The sequence below is a fragment of the Mastacembelus armatus genome, chromosome 18 (assembly GCF_900324485.2).
Source record: "Mastacembelus armatus chromosome 18, fMasArm1.2, whole genome shotgun sequence".
Taxonomy (NCBI): domain Eukaryota; kingdom Metazoa; phylum Chordata; class Actinopteri; order Synbranchiformes; family Mastacembelidae; genus Mastacembelus; species Mastacembelus armatus.
Genome location: NC_046650.1, coordinates 9697073 through 9718201, shown reverse-complemented (window position 1 = coordinate 9718201; position 21129 = coordinate 9697073). Strand labels below are relative to the sequence as shown.

The 21129-nt window shown below is 40.7% G+C and overlaps 2 protein-coding genes and 1 long non-coding RNA gene across 6 annotated transcripts; 1 reads left to right on the top strand and 2 right to left on the bottom strand.

Annotated features, from left to right (window-relative positions):
* Nucleotides 1–848: 848 nt before the first annotated feature.
* LOC113123458 (kelch-like protein 33) lies at nucleotides 849–5783 on the bottom strand. Its single transcript, XM_026295566.2, has 6 exons — nucleotides 4582–5783; nucleotides 3863–4305; nucleotides 3195–3437; nucleotides 2811–3061; nucleotides 1650–1820; nucleotides 849–1404 (listed from the first exon to the last, which is right to left on the bottom strand). The coding sequence occupies exons 1-6, from the start codon at nucleotides 5210–5212 to the stop codon at nucleotides 873–875; spliced, it is 2271 nt and encodes a 756-aa protein (XP_026151351.1). The 5' UTR covers nucleotides 5213–5783; the 3' UTR covers nucleotides 849–872.
* Nucleotides 1717–20524, top strand: LOC113123275 (solute carrier family 12 member 3-like). Of its 4 annotated transcripts, XM_026295145.1 has the most exons (29): nucleotides 1717–1851; nucleotides 1946–2400; nucleotides 7645–7836; nucleotides 8019–8175; nucleotides 8449–8592; nucleotides 8736–8811; nucleotides 9042–9137; nucleotides 9409–9548; nucleotides 9717–9830; nucleotides 9966–10077; nucleotides 10288–10418; nucleotides 10525–10609; nucleotides 11039–11196; nucleotides 11341–11448; nucleotides 11812–11935; nucleotides 12033–12134; nucleotides 12935–13090; nucleotides 14871–14970; nucleotides 15291–15402; nucleotides 15533–15667; nucleotides 16049–16155; nucleotides 16273–16355; nucleotides 16463–16528; nucleotides 16641–16745; nucleotides 16894–17005; nucleotides 17335–17421; nucleotides 17570–17705; nucleotides 17906–17973; nucleotides 18650–20524. In XM_026295145.1, coding segments are annotated over exons 2-29 (3147 nt in total). In that variant the 5' UTR covers nucleotides 1717–1851; nucleotides 1946–2398; the 3' UTR covers nucleotides 18789–20524. The 4 variants fall into 4 exon arrangements, 3 of the variants coding, with proteins under 3 accessions (XP_026150930.1, XP_026150949.1, XP_026150939.1); XM_026295154.1 differs by lacking the exons at nucleotides 1717–1851; nucleotides 1946–2400 and adding an exon at nucleotides 7116–7203 and having other exon boundaries at nucleotides 18650–18788; XR_003294948.1 differs by lacking the exons at nucleotides 17906–17973; nucleotides 18650–20524 and having other exon boundaries at nucleotides 16928–17005; nucleotides 17570–17624.
* Nucleotides 15273–17044, bottom strand: LOC113123467 (uncharacterized). The gene is made up of 4 exons (XR_003294964.1): nucleotides 16917–17044; nucleotides 16613–16773; nucleotides 15466–15691; nucleotides 15273–15383 (listed from the first exon to the last, which is right to left on the bottom strand). It is a non-coding gene; the product is annotated as an uncharacterized LOC113123467 (long non-coding RNA).
* Nucleotides 20525–21129: the final 605 nt, after the last annotated feature.

Here is a 21129-nt window from a genome sequence, read left to right as displayed (position 1 = left end):
AAAACTAAAACTTCCCTTTTAAGATCTCAAGCAGTTCAATAAATTCAGACAGGATACATCTAGAGTTGAAATGTGACCTAATTTTTCAGTTTTGTCATGTCTATTTAAGCAGGAGTGCCAACAAAAATGACGGGCGGCTGGAAAGAAAAGTCTTTCATGAGAAACTAATACTTTATTATTTACAGCAGAGGAATCAGACGTATGACTGTATTAGTTTGTCATAAGTGCTAAGTTTACAGTTCCTCTTTTGACAATCTACATATGTAAGTGACTCAGAAGAGCTGACAGCCAACTTTGTTACATAACAGAGACAGCTAGAAACCTGACACCTGATACTTGCAAGTTTGAGCATTAACCCTCAGTCCCATTAGAGCTTGCAAATAAAATGAAAGATTAAAATCTGTAGCCATCTAGGCTGACATTCTGGTAAATGATCTGACAACAGATTAAAAGGGGAAAACAGGAAGATGAAGAATGAACATACAGTAATCAAAAAGATTTAACATTTATGCAACTGAAAGATTTGAAAGATTTGCAATTGCACAATTTTTTTATCTTGCCAGTCCAACACACACACACACGGTACTGTTGAAGTGGGTTGACAGGAAGCTGTTTATGAATGTGGTGTGATAGATAACAGATAAATAGGACAAAACTGTCAGATTTTCTGTTGTGGCTTGTGTGACCTCATTTAACATCTTTTTAGCTGAAAGGGAAATGTTGGAGACGCATTTTGGAAAAAAATACTTTAAAATGTTTTCAGTCCAAATTTGACCCCTGTCTGATCTTAAAACTTAGTTTTGCTGAAATGTTTTTGACTACAGCCCATCCTGGAGCCAGAATAGAATCAATCCGTGCTTTAGTTAAAAGCTTTAATGCTGGTCAACCAGTCCTGTAGGCAGCGGCAGGCAACAAGCTGCCAGATCTGCATATGGATGTGGCATAGCGCCCAGGTTTTCCCAGCACTGCTCCTTAGGGTCATAGCGATGCACCCACTTGGTATCCCTTGCTGTGTTTGCTGATGACCCCCCCACCACGTACAACTGTCCATTAAGCACTGTTGCCCCTGGAGACAAATGTGGCCATGGCAGGGGGGGCACGAAGGACCAGGAGTCATGTGTGGAGTCATAGAGCTCACAGAGTAGTTGGTCTCCAAAGCCCATCCAGAGGGGCTGCAGACCACCAGCTACCACCAAGCCTTTACCCAAAGCTAACATGACATGACCTGCACGTCCCGCTCCCACGGTCATTGGCGCCCTGGGAGAACTGCCACGGGAAGGACTGTACTGCCACATGAAGGGGAGGCAGCACTGATGGAGGTCGCAGCCTCCCGAGATGTAGATCTGCCCGCCCAGAACAGCTGCAGCATGGCCACAGACGGCTGTGCTCAGAGGGTGAGCCTGCCTGAGAGGGAGGACACCCAGAAATACGAGAAGGATGAGGGTGTGTATCAGACAAAACTGATGAATCAGCCTCTAAACTTCTGTAGTCTACACATTTCCTCCAAAGATCACCACAAAGTTGTGTCAGAACAATCCACTTGGAAAATACAATACAACAGAGTAACTTTTTGAATGCATGTTAAGTCCAAGTTTCCCAGATATGTATTTAGATTTTCTATGTACCCTCACTGTAGTATTATACTGTACCTCCAGGTGTTTTCCTCAGGATTGTAGTACTCCACAGCATCCAGGTATTGGCTGTCATCCTGGTTACCACCCAGCACGAAGACCTTGCCTTCCAGACACACAGCAGCAAAGTAGTTCCTCTGATAAATCATATCGGGCAGTCGTTCCCATTTACCTTGAGACATGTCAAACCTTAAGAGGGAAAAGACGTCTGAGTCTAATGGTATATGTTTGTTTTTTTATTACACTGTGAACTTCATTAATTTACAATGAATACATTTTACATTTATTGTAAATTCAGACTTTTATTTTGGTAGGCTGGAGCAGGACGCGCATCCAGTGACGTCATACACGGTTTGACAGACCTGAATTAGAGAGAGATGAGAAACACCTGTCCGGCCAGGAGAGCAACAGGTTTGCTCATCGGTGCACCGACACCCTCTGGATATAATTGACATAATGGATAATGGACATAATGGACATAATGGACATAATGGACTGTATGCTTTTTTTTTTTTCTTACAAATTTGGGAACTTTGCATTTTTGACTTTTACACAGAAAAAAAACCCAGCAGCCGAAATGGATACTGGGATCAGCAGCGTGATACGGAGCCTGATCCTGCAGCTGTAGGTGAATAAAGGTGCGCTCACACTGCGCTCTGGCAGAGAACAGGGTTCTGGTGTCCGCGTCCTGGCTCGGAGCTCTCACCATAGACAAACGAAATGGATTTCAGGACTCAAGCGGGGCCTAGCACGGTACGGACCGCTAAATGTGGGTATACTCTAAGTCTACACATACAAACCTGAAGCATCAGCTTGACCTTGGGTTTACAGCTGCAAACAAACCTGATAAAACTAAGTTTACAGATACACACCGAAATATACACACTTACTAATCTGTGTTTACAGATACAAACTGTGTTGCAAACACGCATTTATCAGTGATGCAATATGCTGGGTGTCCTAGCAGGGTGATTAAGGATGATCTAGGAATGAAAAAAGAAGTATTATGTATATGACAGGAAACACTGAAACATAGGCTGTTTGCTTGGTAAAAGGAGGATGGCTGCAGTGTGTTCATGTGCCATGTAGCCTACTCTAAGTCGAAGTCCCATCCCTGGACCATGTAACAAAATATCAGCAGCTCTATTCTTTATGACTCTTACCCTAGCTGTACCCTACCTTAGAGCAGACTTAAGGATGTCCAGTGCTCCGTAGTATTTGCGTCCTCCCAGAATATACAGCTTGTTATTGAGGAGACAGACACAGTGTCTGAACCGGGCTGGGTCAGGGAAAGTGGCAAATGGTTTCCATTCTATGTTTTTCATCAGACCAGGTCCACGGTGGAACTGCTGAGCAAACCACAGGGTCTGGCTGGGAACCCTCTTCATTAATTCATCATCGACAGTGTCCCCACCAACTAGAACCAGGGCCTGCAGGGTGGAAATATATGTTTGTATTGACTGGTGTATTAGAAATGTCAGAGAGGATTCGACAAACGCACAAAACAATAGTGTTGTACAAACAGGTGTGGAAGTGCAGACTGATATTAAAGATTGCATCTGCCTGGTTTGGGGTGCGGGGTTGGCACTCTGGCCCTCTGTGATCCCCCTCGAGCAGGCTTTGGAGAGTGTGCAGTGTTGCTCTAGCATTGGGGCTCCTGTGAAGGAGGTTGCATTTCAGGGCCTCCTGGAGTTCAGAATAACTGAGGAGGGGGAGACGAACATGGTGGAGCAGGCGTGGCAGAAATGGGAGTCTTTCTTTAGGGTTGTCCTCCACCCAGCTCACTACTGTCCTGAAAACCACCATCTAAGTATAAAGAAGAAGCCACTTCAGAAATCCATTCAGATGTGCAGCACAAGATGTTAAAAACAAACTGGGATACGTCAGGATAAGACATGGTTTTGGCAAAAATGAGGTTTTGGGGATTCCCCAGTATAAAGGTTATGAATATGATTCATGAATAGCCAACGTACTGTCAAATGGGATTTTCATGTTCCTTATTTAGATTTTCAGAATGCTGTATTGTGGCCAGGTATAATAAAATCTTTTTTCTAAACAAAGTTGTGAAAAACTCTAGACAGTTAATTTAACAAATGAGCATTTCTCAGTAGCTTATGTAAAAATACAAATCATTTTTATGTGCTGTCAATTCTTAAACATTATAGAAATTCAGATATAGTCATATACATCAAAATTACAAAAGAAACTAGTAGAGATAAAGTTAATGTTACCTCACTCTCTACACTCAGTGAGTCCTTCTCAATCAGCCTGGTCAGGAGGGAGCATGGGACATCCTTAAACGTCTCCCCAGCATAGATGCACTGGAAGTGGGCTAGGATATACTCCTCTGCTGCCTGCCCCAGCTGGACCAGCCCATAGGTCTCAGCCAGGACAAGCACATCCAGACAGGTGTTTTCATCCATTCGGTCCCGCAGGAAGTCGATGCACAGAGAGAGAGCCCCCTGCAGCTGGAACTGAAGCAGCGCATCTGTGAGCTCCCAAATCTGGCTCCAGCCAAGTCTCACCTGACCCGTGTAGATGAAACCTAGAATGGATTCAATGACGTGGGCTGGAACACCACGCAGGCACACAGTGTCCTCATTGGATTCCCTTAACCCTCCACAGAGCAGGGCCCGAAAATAGTCCCCACCTGCTGCTAACATCACACGGTGTGCTTGGAGATGTGGAGGGGTGATAAAGGAAGCATGAAAAGATGGTGTGGGGGCGGGAATCACAACAGAGCAAGAGAAAGGCAAAAGGGCAAACAAAAGTCAGTCTGCACAGACCATAACTACTACCTCCTCCAGCCTGCATAACAAACAGCTGATAGCAACATGTTTATGAAGATTTCTAAGAAAAGGTTACTGGGAAATTCAGCTGAGGCGAGAGATGCACTTTCACAGCAAGCTGTGGTTAATTTTGTTATGGGGAGGGTTGTCTTGTTTCTTACCTGCATATCTCTCTCCACTCTCTGCTTGTATTGTGACATCACATCCTACTCCCCTCTGCCACATGTCCCTGATAACCATCAGACTTTTGTCCAGCTCTGTGGCAGCAGAGGTTGCGGTAGGCGCTGTGCACTTTTGCATCAGCCTCTGCATCTCTAGATACCTGCAGGCATTCAGCACCTCCTCCATTAGCCCTTCTTTTCTCAGGTCCATGGCCACGTACCCACAGTATGCAAAATCCAGAACAGCCCTTAAGCCAACTGGTGTTAAACACTGAGCTTTTTCCCCTACTCTAAATGTGGACACGTGCTTTGAGTCGAAGAATGCGTCAGGGGTTTCAGTGGAAGCTGCCAGCACCAGTCTGTGAGCTTGGAAGGAGCTGCCCCTGAGTGGGAAAGTACAGTCTAGAAGTAGACCATCTTCCTGAAGCCTATGTAGATGACTGAAGAGGATGTTGGAATATGAGGGGAGGATGTAAGAAAAGAGACCTGGGTCTTTGAGGAGAGTTGAAGAGGTGAGGTGAGGGATATGATTGGCTTTAGAGTCTGGCATGTGCTTTAACCCCATGGCTGTGGTATGTTTTTGGTTTTGCAGACGAGCTCTTGGTGTGCCTTTGTGTCCAACATCATCCATGTTTGATTCACTTTTACCTCTTACTCTTCTTTCCAACTCCACCTTTTCCTTTTTTTCCTCCTATAAATCCGCCTCTGTCACCAGGTCCACCTTCTTGTCACAGTGAAGACATACCAAGATGTATCAAAGTGCATGGTACAAAGAAACAAACAGAAAAGCAAGTCGTAGGAAGGAACCATTAATGCTGTATTCCTGGGAATGTCGTTGTTAATGCACTAATTCACTTTTACATCAGACACGCAGTGATTACACTCGTGACACCTGAGGTGTCAGTTTAACCTCGCCTACGAAGTGAACAGTGCCATGACTGACACTGACAATTTCCCAGGAGGTCACGAGCATGTATAAAGTTCAATGTTAGTATAGACACATGCACAATCCTTATTCTCCTATACCATGTATGGTTAGTTATACCAATTTCTGACATGAAAAAAATCTATTTCTATAATTTGCCAGTTAGGAAACATAGTCAAACTGATTTTAATTTTGTACTAATTATTGTTGTAAGAAGAGTCTTCACTTTTTTACAAATATTATCTGAGTTTGAAACAAGACCCTGTGCGTACACCTACCTTGCTGATTCCTCTACCAGTGTGTGTAAGTGTGTTTATGAGCTCCCTGCCAGGGAACAATGGCATTATGAGCATGTAGAGTGCAGGAGGCGATAAGGCAGGTTTAATTATAGCACGAAAATGTGACTCTGGGGTGAAATGGCTGCATCCTACTTTTCCTTTTTAATGCGAATGAACCAAGAACAGACTGCATTTTGTTATTTAAGCAACAGTCATCTTGTTTTGAAGTGTTTTGTTTTTCCAGAATATCTGGTTGCATTTAAGTGTATTGCAAACATGGGGATTTCAGCCAACCAACCCTTAGGTTCTAATTATTTTCTATATGTAAAGACATGAAAATGTGTCCAATACGTTATTTGCAGTGTATAAGTGTAAACATGAACAGAAATACACTATTCTATTTGATCATATATGGAAAATACAAATTTCAAAGCATAAAAACTTACGATAAAATGATAGTTTAAAGTGTGTACAGTTCATGTTGGTGTCTCTGTGAAACAGAAAAGAAAATAACAGAATAAAATAGTGGGCCCCCATAATCTGAGTGTCCTCTGGTGGACTGTTGATGTTTTACACATTGTTATATCCAGCACAGTCAACAATTCTGGGAAAGACGTAGGATGTGTCTGTCACCAAAAAATAATCAGGTCAGGTGATGTCTTATCTTTAAACATCTGAAACACGTACAATTGGCACCAAATTGTGCGAATTCTTGACTATATCCTTCTAATCAACAACTTAAACCAGCTAATTTTAAAGAACTGATGAGCTTTCAGGAAATAAAAATGTGGCATTTAAAATAAATTTGCTTAAGATAATGAAGATGATAATAAATAAATAATAGTATATGATATAATAACAAAGACGTAAAGCCACTAATGGTAAATCTTTGGCAGGAGATTGCAAAAACAAAAGGAAAAACAGAAAAATGAGTTTTTATTATTTTACAATGCAACATGACTTATACTCTGTGAAAGTTTTTCTGCTATGATGACTTTAACTAACCCTGCACATTTTCACTTTATCCCAAAACTTACTGCTGTCACCAGAATCATGAAATGCAACACTTGTTTTATTGTGTAACAAAGATTTATTTTCCCACAAACCACCTGACAAACAGAAAATAAAAGGTCAAGGTGTAAATATGGGTTAAATGTTACTCCTTATCACTCAAATATTATTGTAATACTATTTTTCAAAATTCAGATATAGAAAGCGGTAGAGGCAGAACTATTTGTTTTGTTTTAAATTTAATGTAGACAAAAGTGTGTGTGTGTGTGTGAGGGGGGGGGGGGGGGTGGGACCATACAAAGGAAGATGGGAGTGGATGTCACTCATCTGACTGAAGATATAAATTTTAAGAGCCTCAGTCTAAAATGCTGATGAACACCTCCGTCACCTGGAAAAGAAAACCCCTGAGTGAGTACTTCAGATTTTTTTGCTTTAAATTTTGTTTAAAATGCAATATAATCCATCTTTTTCATATATCAGTCGAGGTTGTAGTAACTGGAAAGATGAGTGATTTGCTGACAGTGGTCTAGCAGATTTGGAAAAAAAAAAAAAACAGAAAAAGGATATTGCATCAAAAACAAGCTCAACATCTTGTAGAGAAGGAGACTCCCACACAGCACCAGAAATCAAATTACTAATTATCTGGCACTACTGCCTAAAACCAACCACAGTCCTACCTAGTTCCTCTTTATTAAAATGCTTCTGTTCAGAGTTTTCTGATTGATCTTCTTTCCAGGTCAAAAGACAGAGTGATCAGCTGGTGGTTTTAAACTCGACTTTCTGGTGTTGAAAAAAAAAAAAAAAATGAAATATCAACTTTTTCTTTATTTTTTTATACACTGTACACAGGAATCTATCAGACGTGACAATGGGGCAGTTGACATCCAGACGTGACAGTTTGGTCCCGGGCATTTTGCCTCATTGTCGCTCTTCAGCCAATGAAGAAGGACCTCCCAGGTACTCGTCGCACCATTTTGATGGCAGCTTGCAAGATGTTAACCTTCAAATTCCTTCCATTGCTGTCACAAACATGGACTCAAGGTTTGTGCCACCATTGATATTCCTTTAGGGCAGATGATTCTCAAAAATAATAGCTGATGTCGCCTTAATTTTAGTTTTCAATTTGATGAGTCATTTTTGTGAAAATCAGCTCCAGCACATTTGCTATAACTTGTCTTCTCTTATTTCAAATAACACATGTGCTTGGGCCTCCTCTGTAACAGTGGATCAGACCATCAGGGCTCAAAGATGGAGCTGCAGAGATCTTCCCTGTACAGCACATTAGACCAGGTGCCACAGCTGGAGCATTATACTAGCACACTTCCACACCAGCAGGCGAGGAAACGGCCTTCTCTGGAGGCTCTCCGCAAGGCATTTAAGGCAAGTTATTCATCTCTGAAAACTTGTATCGTCTTGTTCCCCTACAGATAGGCTATCATTCTTTCATTGTTATATTCACAAGCTGTTTTTGAATGTTTGGAAAAGTTGGATTCACCAGAAGTATGCTTTTCCCCCTCTATGTTTAACCAATATTTCATATGTGATAGTTTTGTCCTGTAACTTTATCAAAAGAAAAAGGGTCAAATAAAAATTAGATTTTGGTGATGTTAATATGTTATGTTTCCCTCTTTGCTTGAATTGCAACATTTTCAGGAGGCAGAGGCAGGGATGGAGGTGCCGGACACCACCACGGACTCAGGAGACAGCACTGTTCCAATCACTGACAGTGGAAATGAAGACTCAAAAAGTCCAAAGAAGAAAGCTCCTGTTAGACTTGGCTGGGTGGTTGGAGTTAAGGTAGGCTTTTTGTATTTTTACATTCATTCTCTACAACATGGACAAGAGTCTGACTAACAGTTGTTTATTTAGTTGCCTGATAAATGAATTAACATTACAAAAATCACAATCAAAAACACTTGTGTTGTTTTCCATGGTCACAGATTCGTTGCATGCTGAATATTTGGGGAGTCATCCTGTTCCTCCGCTTGTCATGGATCACTTCTCAGGCAGGCATCTGTGAGTTTTCCTTCATTTCTCTGCTCAGTCCAGTTCATTCATCTGTTTTTTTTTTTTAGCTCTATCACTGTAGGTCCAATCTTATCCCTGCCTGGGATAAGCAAAAGAAAATGGATATTTTTTTTGTCCCCCCCCCCCCCTGCAAAGAAATAAACCATAAAAAACCCCAAATAGTACTGATGATAATGTTGTTATAATGATCTATACCATCCCCTCTCTCCCCATGTCAGTGTTAACATGCCTTATTGTCATGATGTCGGTGACTGTGACTACAGCAACTGCCCTCTCCATCTCTGCAATCGCCACCAATGGGAGAATAATCTCAGGTCAGTCACTTCCTATGTCACCAGGTTTCTATATGCTGAATAGATACTGTATGTGGCTTTGAAAAATTGAAATTCGGACTCAAATTCATAAAAAGATTTTTAAAAGATTTCATACAAAGTCAAAAATATATAAATGCGTTTTTATTTAATTGTGCAATGTTTTGAACCAAATGATGTACATTTCTAAAGCACCTCTGATATTTATTCAGCATCTGTTCGATGATTCTATGTCGTGTTTGTGTGACTCTTCGGGGTACAAAATAATTTTCAGGTGGGACATATTTCTTGATCTCTCGCTCTCTGGGTCCTGAAATTGGGGCACCCATTGGGATGGTCTTCTCTTTCGCCAACGCTCTGGCTTGTGCACTCAACACAGTTGGTTTTGCAGAGGTGGTTCGTGATCTAATGAAGGTACTCATAATACTTCAGAATATGACTCACATTCATCTGAAATGTTTTTTTTTTGTTGTTTTTTTTTTTTTACTTTACAGAAATATTTCTGAAATGAATAAATAAGTACTGTAACAACATATATCAGAATATCTTAACCAAATAATATGGTTTGGTTGGTTATTATAGGACGACTTTGGTACTGTCATTGTTGATTCAGTCAATGATGTCCGTATCGTGGGTGTGATCACTGTAACTATTCTTCTGTTCATTTCACTGGCTGGAATGGAGTGGGAGTCAAAGGTGAGCATATCCTGACCCAGCTCATTTTGCCTGTTTGAATTGGCCCTAAAATGTCCTCATGTCTTACTTGGACACATATTTTCTTTTTCTTTTTTTTTTTCTTCTCTCCTCTCTCCATTTGTGTCTGTCTCTCAGACCCAGATCTTGTTCTTTATCGCTCTCATGATCTCATTTGCCAGCTATTTGGTGGGCACAGTCATTCCCCATGGAACAATAAAACAAGCCCAAGGCATCTTTGGATACCGCGGTGAGTTTAAGCTTCTCCAGATAAACTAAATTATCATTTGTGTCACTAAACATATTTGACAAAAGATTGTAAAATAAATCACTAGATACATTCAGCGCCACCAACACAATCTGTTTTCTTAATTTAAAATGTCATGTCATCATAAATTGGAACATTTTTGAACCTTGAGTTTATTAGATCACACAACTGTTTCTTATTTTCCCTCACCAGGTGAGATCTTTGTTTCAAACCTGAAGCCGGACTGGAGAGGACCTGACGGCAACTTCTTTAGAATGTTTGCCATTTTTTTCCCCGCCACCACCGGCATCCTGTCTGGAGTCAACATCTGTGGAGACCTCAAAGTACGGAGGGGAAGAATGACGATATATATACCTCTTTAACAACAAGCATTTACAAGAACTACATCAATAATGACTTCTAAATATAAAATATTATTTCTTTTTGCAGGACCCTTCTACTGCTATCCCCAAAGGCACCCTCCTAGCCATTTTCTGGACTACCATCAGCTATTTAGTTGTTCCTTTAACTGTTGGTAATCTACTCGCTTGACATGCCTTCATTTTGTTTCAACTTTCTTTTGGACTGACTGTTTTCACTGAGCTAGAAAGGTGCTAGGTACTGTAGTTTGATACAGTAGGCACAGCAAAAGAGGATTTACCATTTAGGGGCAGTATCATTGGCGTACTGCATCAGTGTGAGACAGTTACTGAGCTTAAAACTGCAGAAAAAGGAGAGATGAGTCAAACCTTGACATGAAACAACATGAAAAGTAGATAAGACCTTTCAAAACTTTGCTGCTACTCATCAGGGTGAGAATATAAAATACCTCTGGCTAAATAAACATCTTATAAAGTCATTGATTCCAACTGCTAATAATATAAACACAATAATACAGACGGGAATATCTGCACAACAAAAAGAATCCAGACTGAAATATACTTTTTTTTTTTTTCCTCTACAGGGGCATGTGTCTTACGGGACGCTTCTGGTAATATAAGTGACATTCTGACTGTGAATAGCACTGGGGTTTGTGTGGGTCTTGCATGTAACCTGGGCTGGAACTTCACAGACTGCACCCAGACACAGTCGTGTCGTTATGGTCTGGCCAACAGTTTACAGGTACTGTAAGTCTTTTTGTAAAATGTAAATATTAAATTCTTTTTTTGATTTTTCCCTAATCTTTCCATCCTTTGCAATTATTGTATTAAAACTAATATGCTCATTTCAGTTTTTTATGTTCTTAATTATGACACTTCCAACCAGGTCCTGGGCCAAATTTCAGCTTTCTACTACCTCATCACCCTAGGTGTCTTTGCAGCCAGCTTGTCATCTGCTCTTGGCTTCCTAGTGTCCGCTCCTAAAATCTTTCAGGTAAGAAACCACAGGCAAAACCTGGTGTTTAACTGATATGTCTATGTTGTAAGAGCAGCTTTTAACAAATCTACTTTTGTTGTAGTAGTTTAGGGGATGATTTGGAGACTTCAGTGAGTTGATGCAAGGAGAGCAGTTGAAAACGTTTGTGAATTGCTTCTAGTGCCCGATATGTCCTTAGCCCAGACTCTACATAATTTTGTTTAATATTAATTTAACACCTGTAGCATGATCTGGCAACCCCCACATTAAGAGCAACTAATGTAAAATAAAAGTAGCAACAACATGAGGAATGCTTTACTGGACCAACATATGGTGGAGAGTTTTGTTTTAAAATCTTTTGATTTCTGCTTTATCTGCCAGTGTCTGTGTAGAGACAATATATACCCATACATTGGGTTCTTTGGAAAGGGATATGGAAAAAATGATGAGCCTCTCAGGGCTTATATCCTCTGCTATGTGATTGCTGTTGCCTTCATTGTTATTGGTGGGTATGATCTAATAGTGTTTCATAGCTGTTTTTATATGCTACTCTTGTTGCAAAAGGGTTGGGTCTGTAATGTATTATTGATTCCCCATGTCAGCTGAGCTGAACACCATCGCAGCCTTGATCTCCAATTTCTTCCTGTGTGTCTATGGCCTTATCAACTTCAGCTGTTTTCACGCTTCAATCACCAACTCCCCTGGTGAGTCTTCCACTCACACACTACATTACACCCATACCAGGCACAAGCTCTCCAGAATTAGACAATATCAGTTCTTGTGAAATGATGATGGCTAAACATTAAGCTCCAGTAAACTTATGAGATCATGTTTTGACCACACATGGTTTTCTCCAGAGGGAAAAAAAAAAGGTTGCCAGGTGTGAGTGAAAATGACACATTTTGACTAGTTAATGACTAACTCATGTTTCACCACTATCAACCAACAGTGCCTTTTAATAAGAAACAGGAAATGAAATCAGTAGCAGTGGCTTCCTGCGTCAAACACTTTGCTGACACGTCAAAGCGCTCACAAAAAAAAAAAAAAAAAAAAAAAACAACCAAAAAACACGCTTTCCTTTTCATCTAAAGATCAGATGGTAGATCTGTTTAGTGCAAATGTTTCCTCTATCATAGTCATCCTGTAAATATAGACTATTGCACTCTGGTGACCTGTATGTTTCGTTTTTCAGTGTAGATATTTCATGGTTTTGTTAGATGTAAAAGCATCAGGAAATTAGAAGTAGGAATAAAAACTGGCATGTAGCAACGCTCACTAGTTAGACTGGGGACTGTTGCAGCTCTTGGTCAGTGCCTCCAACCCCTATACCACAGGTGTCCACAACTGTGAATATTCCTAAAAACTAAAGAGTAACAGTATTTTTTGATTAATATCACCAAGCCGTTTCATTTTCCAGCCCACAGAACAACCAAAGGTCTGTAAGTCTATAAGTCTATGTGCTTAATTAGACAGAGCCATGTGATTATGTGTTTTGTCACTGTAGGTTGGAGGCCTGCATTTCATTACTACAGTAAGTGGGCGGCTTTGTATGGAGCAGTAATCGCTGTACTGCTGATGTTCCTCTTTACCTGGTGGGCTGCTCTCGTCACCTTCAGTATTATCTTCTTCCTGTTTGAATATGTCAACTACACTAAGCCAAGTGAGTCAAAAAACATAGAGCATATTTTCAAATTCAATGTTTACCGGGAGAAAAAAACACATACAGTGGGTACGGAAAGTATTCAGACCCCTTTAAATTTTTCACTCATTGTGTCATTGCAGCCATTTGCCAAAATCAAAAAAGTTCATTTTATTTCTCATTAATGTACACTCAGCACCCCATCTTGACAGAAAAAAACAGAAATGTAGAAATTTTTGCAAATTTATTAAAAAAGAAAAACTGAAATATCACATGGTCATAAGTATTCAGACCCTTTGCAGTGACACTCATATTTAACTCACATGCTGTCCATTTCTTCTGATCCTCCTTGAGATGGTTCTGCTCCTTCATTGGAGTCCAGCTGTGTTTAATTAAACTGATTGGACTTGATTAGGAAAGGCACACACCTGTCTATATAAGACCTTACAGCTCACAGTGCATGTCAGAGCAAATGAGAATCATGAGGTCGTAGGAACTGCCCAAGGAGCTCAGAGACAGAATTGTGGCAAGGCACAGATCTGGCCAAGGTTACAAAAGAATTTCTGCAGCACTCAAGGTTCCTAAGAGCACAGTGGCCTCCATAATCCTCAAATGGAAAAAGTTTGGGACGACCAGAACTCTTCCTAGACCTGGCCGTCCAGCCAAACTGAGCAATCGTGGGAGAAGAGCCTTGGTGAGAGAGGTAAAGAAGAACCCAAAGATCACTGTGGCTGAGCTCCAGAGATGCAGTAGGGAGATGGGAGAAAGTTCCACAAAGTCAACTATCACTGCAGCCCTCCACCAGTCGGGGCTTTATGGCAGAGTGGCCCTACGGAAGCCTCTCCTCAGTGCAAGACACATGAAAGCCTGCATAGAGTTTGCCAAAAAACACATGAAGGACTCCCAGACTATGAGAAATAAGATTCTCTGGTCTGATGAGACCAAGATTGAACTTTTTGGCGTTAATTCTAAGCGGTATGTGTGGAGAAAACCAGGCACTGCTCATCACCTGCCCAATACAATCCCTACAGTGAAACATGGTGGTGGGAGCATCATGTTGTGGGGGTGTTTTTCAGCTGCAGGGACAGGACGACTGGTTGCAATTGAAGGAAAGATGAATGCGGCCAAGTACAGAGATATCCTGGAAGAAAACCTCTTCCAGAGTGCTCAGGACCTCAGACTGGGCCGAAGGTTCACCTTTCAACAGGACAATGACCCTAAGCACACAGCTAAAATAACAAAGGAGTGGCTTCGGAACAACTCTGTGACCGTTCTTGACTGGCCCAGCCAGAGCCCTGACCTAAACCCAATTGAGCATCTCTGGAGAGACCTGAAAATGGCTGTCCACCAACGTTCACCATCCAACCTGACAGAACTGGAGAGGATCTGCAAGGAAGAATGGCAGAGGATCCCCAAATCCAGGTGTGAAAAACTTGTTGCATCATTCCCAAGAAGACACATGGCTGTACTAGCTCAAAAGGGTGCTTCTACTCAATACTGAGCACAGGGTCTGAATACTTATGACCATGTGATATTTCAGTTTTTCTTTTTTAATAAATTTGCAAAAATTTCTACATTTCTGTTTTTTTTCTGTCAAGATGGGGTGATGAGTGTACATTAATGAGAAATAAAATGAACTTTTTTTGATTTTGGCAAATGGCTGCAATGACACAAAGAGTGAAAAATTTAAAGGGGTCTGAATACTTTCCGTACCCACTGTATATGTTCATCATGTGTGTGTTCTTTTTGTTTGTTTTTTTTTCATACCTGTATCACTTGTGTTGTGTTATTAAACCCACAGAGGTAAACTGGGGATCGTCAGTACAGGCAAGTACATACAACATGGCTCTGTCATCCTCTGTTTCTCTTTCCGGGGTGGAGGATCACATCAAGAATTTTAGGTGAATAACTTAAAAATCTGTTACATTATTTATCAGTAATCCTTAAATCAAATGTCCATTGGTTATTGTATGTATGTAAAATTATGGAGTGTCACTATCATCTAAGCAACACTGTTTGTAGCATGTTTTAAAGTATCAAGCCAGTAAACTGCATAGGAGTATCTATGTGTGGCTATATGTATGACTTTAACTTTAATTTCATTCCCTAAGTATATTAGAGCAGTGCTGTATTTATATTTGGTCTTCTGCAGGTGATTATCAGTGGTGATGGTCCCAATTGAAGCAGCAGCTGTTATTTCTCGTCTGTCCTCTTCTTTCAGGCCACAGTGTCTTGTCCTGACTGGGCCCCCGAACCAGCGACCTGCACTGGTGGACTTTGTTGCATCTTTCACCAAACACATAAGCCTCATGATCTGTGGAGACATCATCATGGTTAGCCATTCAGTTTTACTCCAAAAGGAAAATAAAAGCGATGATTTATGTCGTCGTCCTCACAGTAGCTGTTCAATTCCAACATCTTCTGCGTGTTTCTGTGACATCAACCTGTTCCTCACTCCTCTAGGAGGAGGAGCGGCAGACTCGGCCACAGGATGCCACAGATTTGTTGGTGAAGTGGATGAACAAGAGGAAAGTGCGCTCGTTTTATACTCCTTTGAGTGCAGACGGCCTCAGAGCTGGAGCACGAAACTTGCTGCAGGTACATTTTTCATCATGTCTTTAGCTGTAGGAAGTAATTACAGCTTTAACTGTACAAAACACATCTGCTGGGAACAGTTTCAGATTAACAGCCTGTTAAAATGATCAATCTCATGCTCGTAATTTTGGCTGATGGCAACTAGTTTCTTCAGTGTCCATAGATGGCTACACATTACTTACTGTATATAAATATTTTTTCTTCTGTTTATAGCTTTTGTTTACCTCCATTCTGATGTACTATACATCGTTCAGTACTACATTTATTCATAGTCAGTGTAAGGACTAGGACTGTCAATATTCATACATAAAGGATGTTTCCTCTTTGTATTTTCACCCTGAATCCTTCAAAATCCCTTGTGGTGTCATTTGCCATGTTTTTAAGGCGTCTGGTCTTGGCAAACTGAAACCCAACACTCTTGTTCTGGGCTTCAAGTCAAACTGGAGGGAGAGTTCTCCTGAAAGCATTGAAGATTATATCAACACCATATAGTAAGTTGGTCATTATTAATAGTACAGTTTACAGAGGGAAACAGGGAATATTTGCATTCTATATTTAAGTTTACTAGCCTTTAAAAATGCTACATTATGTGCTTTTCTTTGGTCTAGTGATACCTTTGACTCTAACTACAATTTGTGTATCTTGAGAATGATGGATGGGCTGGATATCATTGAGCATTTTGAATTTGAAGGTTTGAAATCCACATTTCCACAATCCTTAAAATTTCTCTGTGATTTCCTATTAGAATTTACCAACCATCAAACCAAGAAAATAGTTGATGTAACATCTTTCCTCTAGTGAACCAGAGCTTTGAGCCTGATGAAGTAAGAAATGACAACCAACAGTCCTCTGATGTGGCATCAGGTGAGTGTTACATTATTTTAAGCTCTCCAAGTTAACAGCATCACAACAACAGCAACACACGTTTAACATAAATATGACAACTACCTCACTCTTCCTCCCTCTGTTGTCACAGTTGAGGACATCTCCGATAAAGGCGACAGCGATCAGATCAAGACAGTGTTTCAGAGCGACCAGGGCAAGAAGACCATTGACGTCTACTGGATAGCTGATGATGGGGGTGAGTCCAGAGAGAAGGTACAGTAGATCTGACAAAGCACAGTGCACTGTTGATTTGGCAACCTATTGATATGTGTACAACATCAAATGCATGTAAACTACTAGAGATATGATTATAATCATACAGCCATCTCATTAATGTTTTAAAGGTCTGACACTGCTGGTGCCTTACCTGCTCACCAGGAGGAAACGATGGTGCAGGAGTAAGGTCAGGGTCTTCATTGTGGGAGATGAGCAGAACATGGACGAAAGTCACAAACAGTAGGTTTTCTCATTGAGGACGATCAAGGTTTTGTTCACACCCCTCTACTTTTTTCTCCTTCCCTGCTTTAAAAGGTAAAATCAATTCACAATGCACAATATACTGTCATGCAATGTTGGATACTTTCAAGTTTAAGTGCAGTTCAGTGTGAGGACAATTAAGTTCAATTTATTATCAAAACTTATACAAAAATCTTTTTTAATCAAATATTTGTTAATCCAATCCAGTGCTTTTAGTCATGTCGGCTGTTTTGTGCGATAAATAGAAAGTTCTATTCAATTCTGTTATAATATATAACAGGGTTGTACTGAAAGTGTTTTTGTTTTAGGATGATCGCTCTACTGAAGAGGTTTCGTCTGGATTTTAATGACGTTATAGTCATGACAGACAGTGAGAAGCGTCCACACTCCAAGAAGTATGTCAACAAACCCCTGACATTCACTATCAAAGTTACAACACACCAGAAAACTTGGCATTTGTACTGATATAAACCAGTCTATGACACAACTATGTGTCCTGCAGAGCTCACTAACTTGCATCCCGTTGTTCCTGTCACTTCTCAGCCTGAGTAGGTTTGTGGACAGTGTCGCCCCCTTCAGGCTATGGGATGAACAGCAGGAAGGTGTCTCAGCTCAGGAGTTGAAACAAAATGCCCCATGGAAAATATCTGACAAGCAGTTTGAGGCCTTCAGACTTAAGGTAGGTGTATATTTCTATGTTTGCATGTGTATCCTGCATGTCCAACATGTGAAGCAACATGTTGTCCCAATATATGTCATCCACACTGTCAAATGTCTCTTTTTTTATGAGCTCTTTTAATTACATGCACATGTAAACTGTCTCGCCTTCTTTTTTTAATTTGCAGTCATTTACTTATTTGTATCTTCATCCTTTCACAGACTGAGAGGAAAGTGAGACTGAACGAAATCATCAGGAGGAATTCCCAGAATGCTGCACTTGTGCTAGTGTGAGTAGAGTTTGTTATTCAGCTTCAGGTTATGAATGAAAGTGTCACAGCATGGAGCACATGGAGCATTGACAATATAGTGTAGCCGTAATATCTCATGGTCATTGAAAGTTTCATTTTGAAATCATGAACACCTGCTACTGTAACAGCCTCCGTTCATGTGTGAGGAGAAACCTGAGTGCAGACATTACTTCCATACAACCACATGACCATTAGTGATATCTGTGTTCAGGGCTTGATTTCAGTGCTGTGTGCAAGCCAGTCCTGTTCTACTAAACAAAACAAATATTTATAGACCAGGAAACCTTGAAAAAAGTTATAAGCCCACTAAAAACATTGATTTCTAAAGCATTCAGATTTCTGTCAAGTAGAACTATTTGCCCTTATTATTTGTCTTGTATGTGCTGTGAATGTTATGAAGAGGGGCTGCTTTAAACAAGTTGTGAGTGGTCTTGGTCTGGTCCTCTTGTAGTTTTGTTCCAGGCTTTGCAATTTCATTGTCATCGATACATATACACAAGCCTCTCAGTACTGAAGAATGAAAACCGTACATTGGGATGAAAACATATCACAGCATGCACTAATTTGACTCGTGCAAGGTTTTTATCATATGTCAAGTACATGCTGCATTTCCTCTTGTTTTGTTATGTTTGTGTAAATGTGATGGTTTTCTCAGGAGCCTTCCGGTGCCACAGAGTGACTGCCCCAGTGCCCTGTACATGGCCTGGCTGGATACTCTGACCTGTGGGCTCCACTGTCCTGCGGTGCTGATACGAGGAAACCAGCAGAACGTCCTCACTTTCTACTGCCAGTAAATCCTGGGTCAGATGGGTGGAGGATTGTTACAGGCAGGGATATTTGGAGACAGTAAATTAAAACAAACAGGACACAATAGTATAGTAGTAATAATGAATAGAAAACAATGCAAGACACACTCAGACCCAAAGTGAATTAGTTTTGTCCAGGTAATAAGCTAATCTGAGGTACATCAAGATGGATATGATGTCCTGGGTTCTTCTGCTAAGAGACACTCCTAAAAGATACTCCTTCATTTGGTGTTTTGGTGATGACGAGCGCACAATGTAAGTTTAAAATGTTTGTTTGGGCTGAGACTAGTGTTGTGAAGGCTTTAGTATTGTTTGATTTTCGTACTGTCTCTAGTTTGTGGTTCTCTATTCTCATCCATTCAGGGTTTTCCTTTAATTTGGTACCTGTGTGTATGTATTGTACATATGTATGCTGCTGTTCAAAAACTAGCTAGAGAAGCTTTTTTTTTTTTCTAAGATTGGAATTACAAATGTCGAGGCTCTTAGTAATTTCTAAATAGTATATTTGCTAAGGATGCATGAGGTTTTGGTTTCTGGTATATTATTGGCCAGTAAGTGGGCTAAATTGTGGAGGACGCCCTTCCCCATATCCACAGTCTGGTTACATGGGTTAATTCAGCATTTTACTCTAGATTATGTTGTGTACTTTTTATCAATCTGTCTTCAATCAGTGATTATATTTAAATCAAATAAGTTGTGAGATGAACTTCTTACAGGGGCTGTTATTCCCCTAATTTGTGAGTATATGTGTGAACATGCATAAGGTTTTAGGAATTGATTTTTCAAAGAATTTGTCAATAAAAATTGTTGAAATTTAGAAATGATTGTTGTAGTAATAGAATTTCAGCTGATAATTATGTTGATAAAGTGGAGAATGGCTGCAAACTGGGGACAACACGTTTTCTGTCAGTGTTGCTGTTTATATGAGGATGGTGCTGAGCTTCTCCACATTTCAGTGAAAACAGCAGGCGTTACTGTGGTAAGTACAAGTCATAGAGGCATTAGACATGATACAAGATCACATAATATAAAGTACACATGGTGTTCTATAGTTTTAAGAGAAAAGGGGAGAAAATTATGACATTGGAACAAAACCTCAAAAGACAGTAACTCACCGACTGAAGTAGGTGTATTATCTCATTCTCTACACGAGTCCTTCTCAAGCACCCTGTCTGGGAAGCAGGAGGGGATGTGCTTGAACTTCTCCCCAGCAGAGATGCACTACAAGTGGGCTAGGATATACTCCTCTGCACCAGGTGCTTTCATCCATTCGGTCCCACAGGATGCAATAAAACAAAGTTCCCCGCAGCTGGAACTGAAGCAGCAAAATCTGTCTCCAGCCAAGTCTCACCTGACCCATCATGTAGATGAAACCTAGAATGGATTCAGTGACGTAAGCTGGAACACCACGCAGGCGCACAACGTCCTGTGTGCTTGTAGAGGTGGAGAGATGACAAAGGAAGCATAAAAAGATGGAGAGTGGGAAGGGAATAACTACTGCAAGATAAAGGCATGAACAAGACAAATGGCAAACTAAAGGAAGGTTTCCTCAGCAGAGCTGCTCAGTAAATGACAGTGGATAAAAATTCCAGATAAAATCTTCTGCAGGGCTGGACCAAACCACAGACTAACTCCACCCAATGACAAAAATGCATGTTAACTTAATCATCAGCATTAAGTTAATACAGACCTCTTACATTTCCTATGCTTATACCATACTGTTATATAATTAGATGCTTTTTTTTTGCACAGCATGTTGGGTAAGCCATGTGTCATGGAGAAACATTAGTAAACAGGTTTTCAACATAATGTGAAACATCTCCTGTAGATGCTAGAATGAAGAAGTTACTCATTTATGACTGTGTTGGTCTTATCCCTGACACAGGGATGCACTGCATGTTGCCTGTGGATGCAATAGGAAAACAAACTGAATGCCTGTGTCATGTACTGCCTTTCCCTGGACTTAAGTGGTGGAAACACATCTACAGATGTCCACAACTCTTTGTGTTCTTGTAGTATGATCAAAGCCTGTTACGTTCGGCAGCTGTGGTGGCTAAAGTGCAGAAGTCCAGAAGTCCCTCGCCCAGAAAAGTACATAGGCAAGTGAAGAGTGTATTTCACAAAGACAGAAAGGCCAAAAAGGGAGCGCCAAGATAAGGAAAGAGCAGGGAAGCAACAATGTAAGCACATATTCACCTAGATATGACACACACACTGATTACTCTCATGGCTCCCGAGGTGTAGCTTGTCCCTTATACATGTAACCTCATTACAAAACGAATTGTCAACAATGCTGTTTTGACTGACACTCCCAAGTTCACAGGAGGTT

Excerpts from the sequence above, each read along its gene's own strand:
- LOC113123275 (XM_026295145.1), top strand. Across the intron at positions 9,549-9,716 it reads TGGTTCGTGATCTAATGAAG|GACGACTTTGGTACTGTCAT; the intron begins GTACTCATAATA and ends TGGTTATTATAG. Across the intron at positions 10,419-10,524 it reads ACATCTGTGGAGACCTCAAA|GACCCTTCTACTGCTATCCC; the intron begins GTACGGAGGGGA and ends TTCTTTTTGCAG.
- LOC113123458 (XM_026295566.2), bottom strand. The coding sequence starts at position 5,212 with ATGGATGATGTTGGACACAAAGGCACACCAAGAGCTCGTCTGCAAAAC. Across the intron at positions 3,438-3,862 it reads CACTGAGTGTAGAGAGTGAG|ATGGTGGTTTTCAGGACAGT; the intron begins GTAACATTAACT and ends CTTTATACTTAG. Across the intron at positions 1,405-1,649 it reads CCTGAGGAAAACACCTGGAG|GCAGGCTCACCCTCTGAGCA; the intron begins GTACAGTATAAT and ends CCTCCCTCTCAG.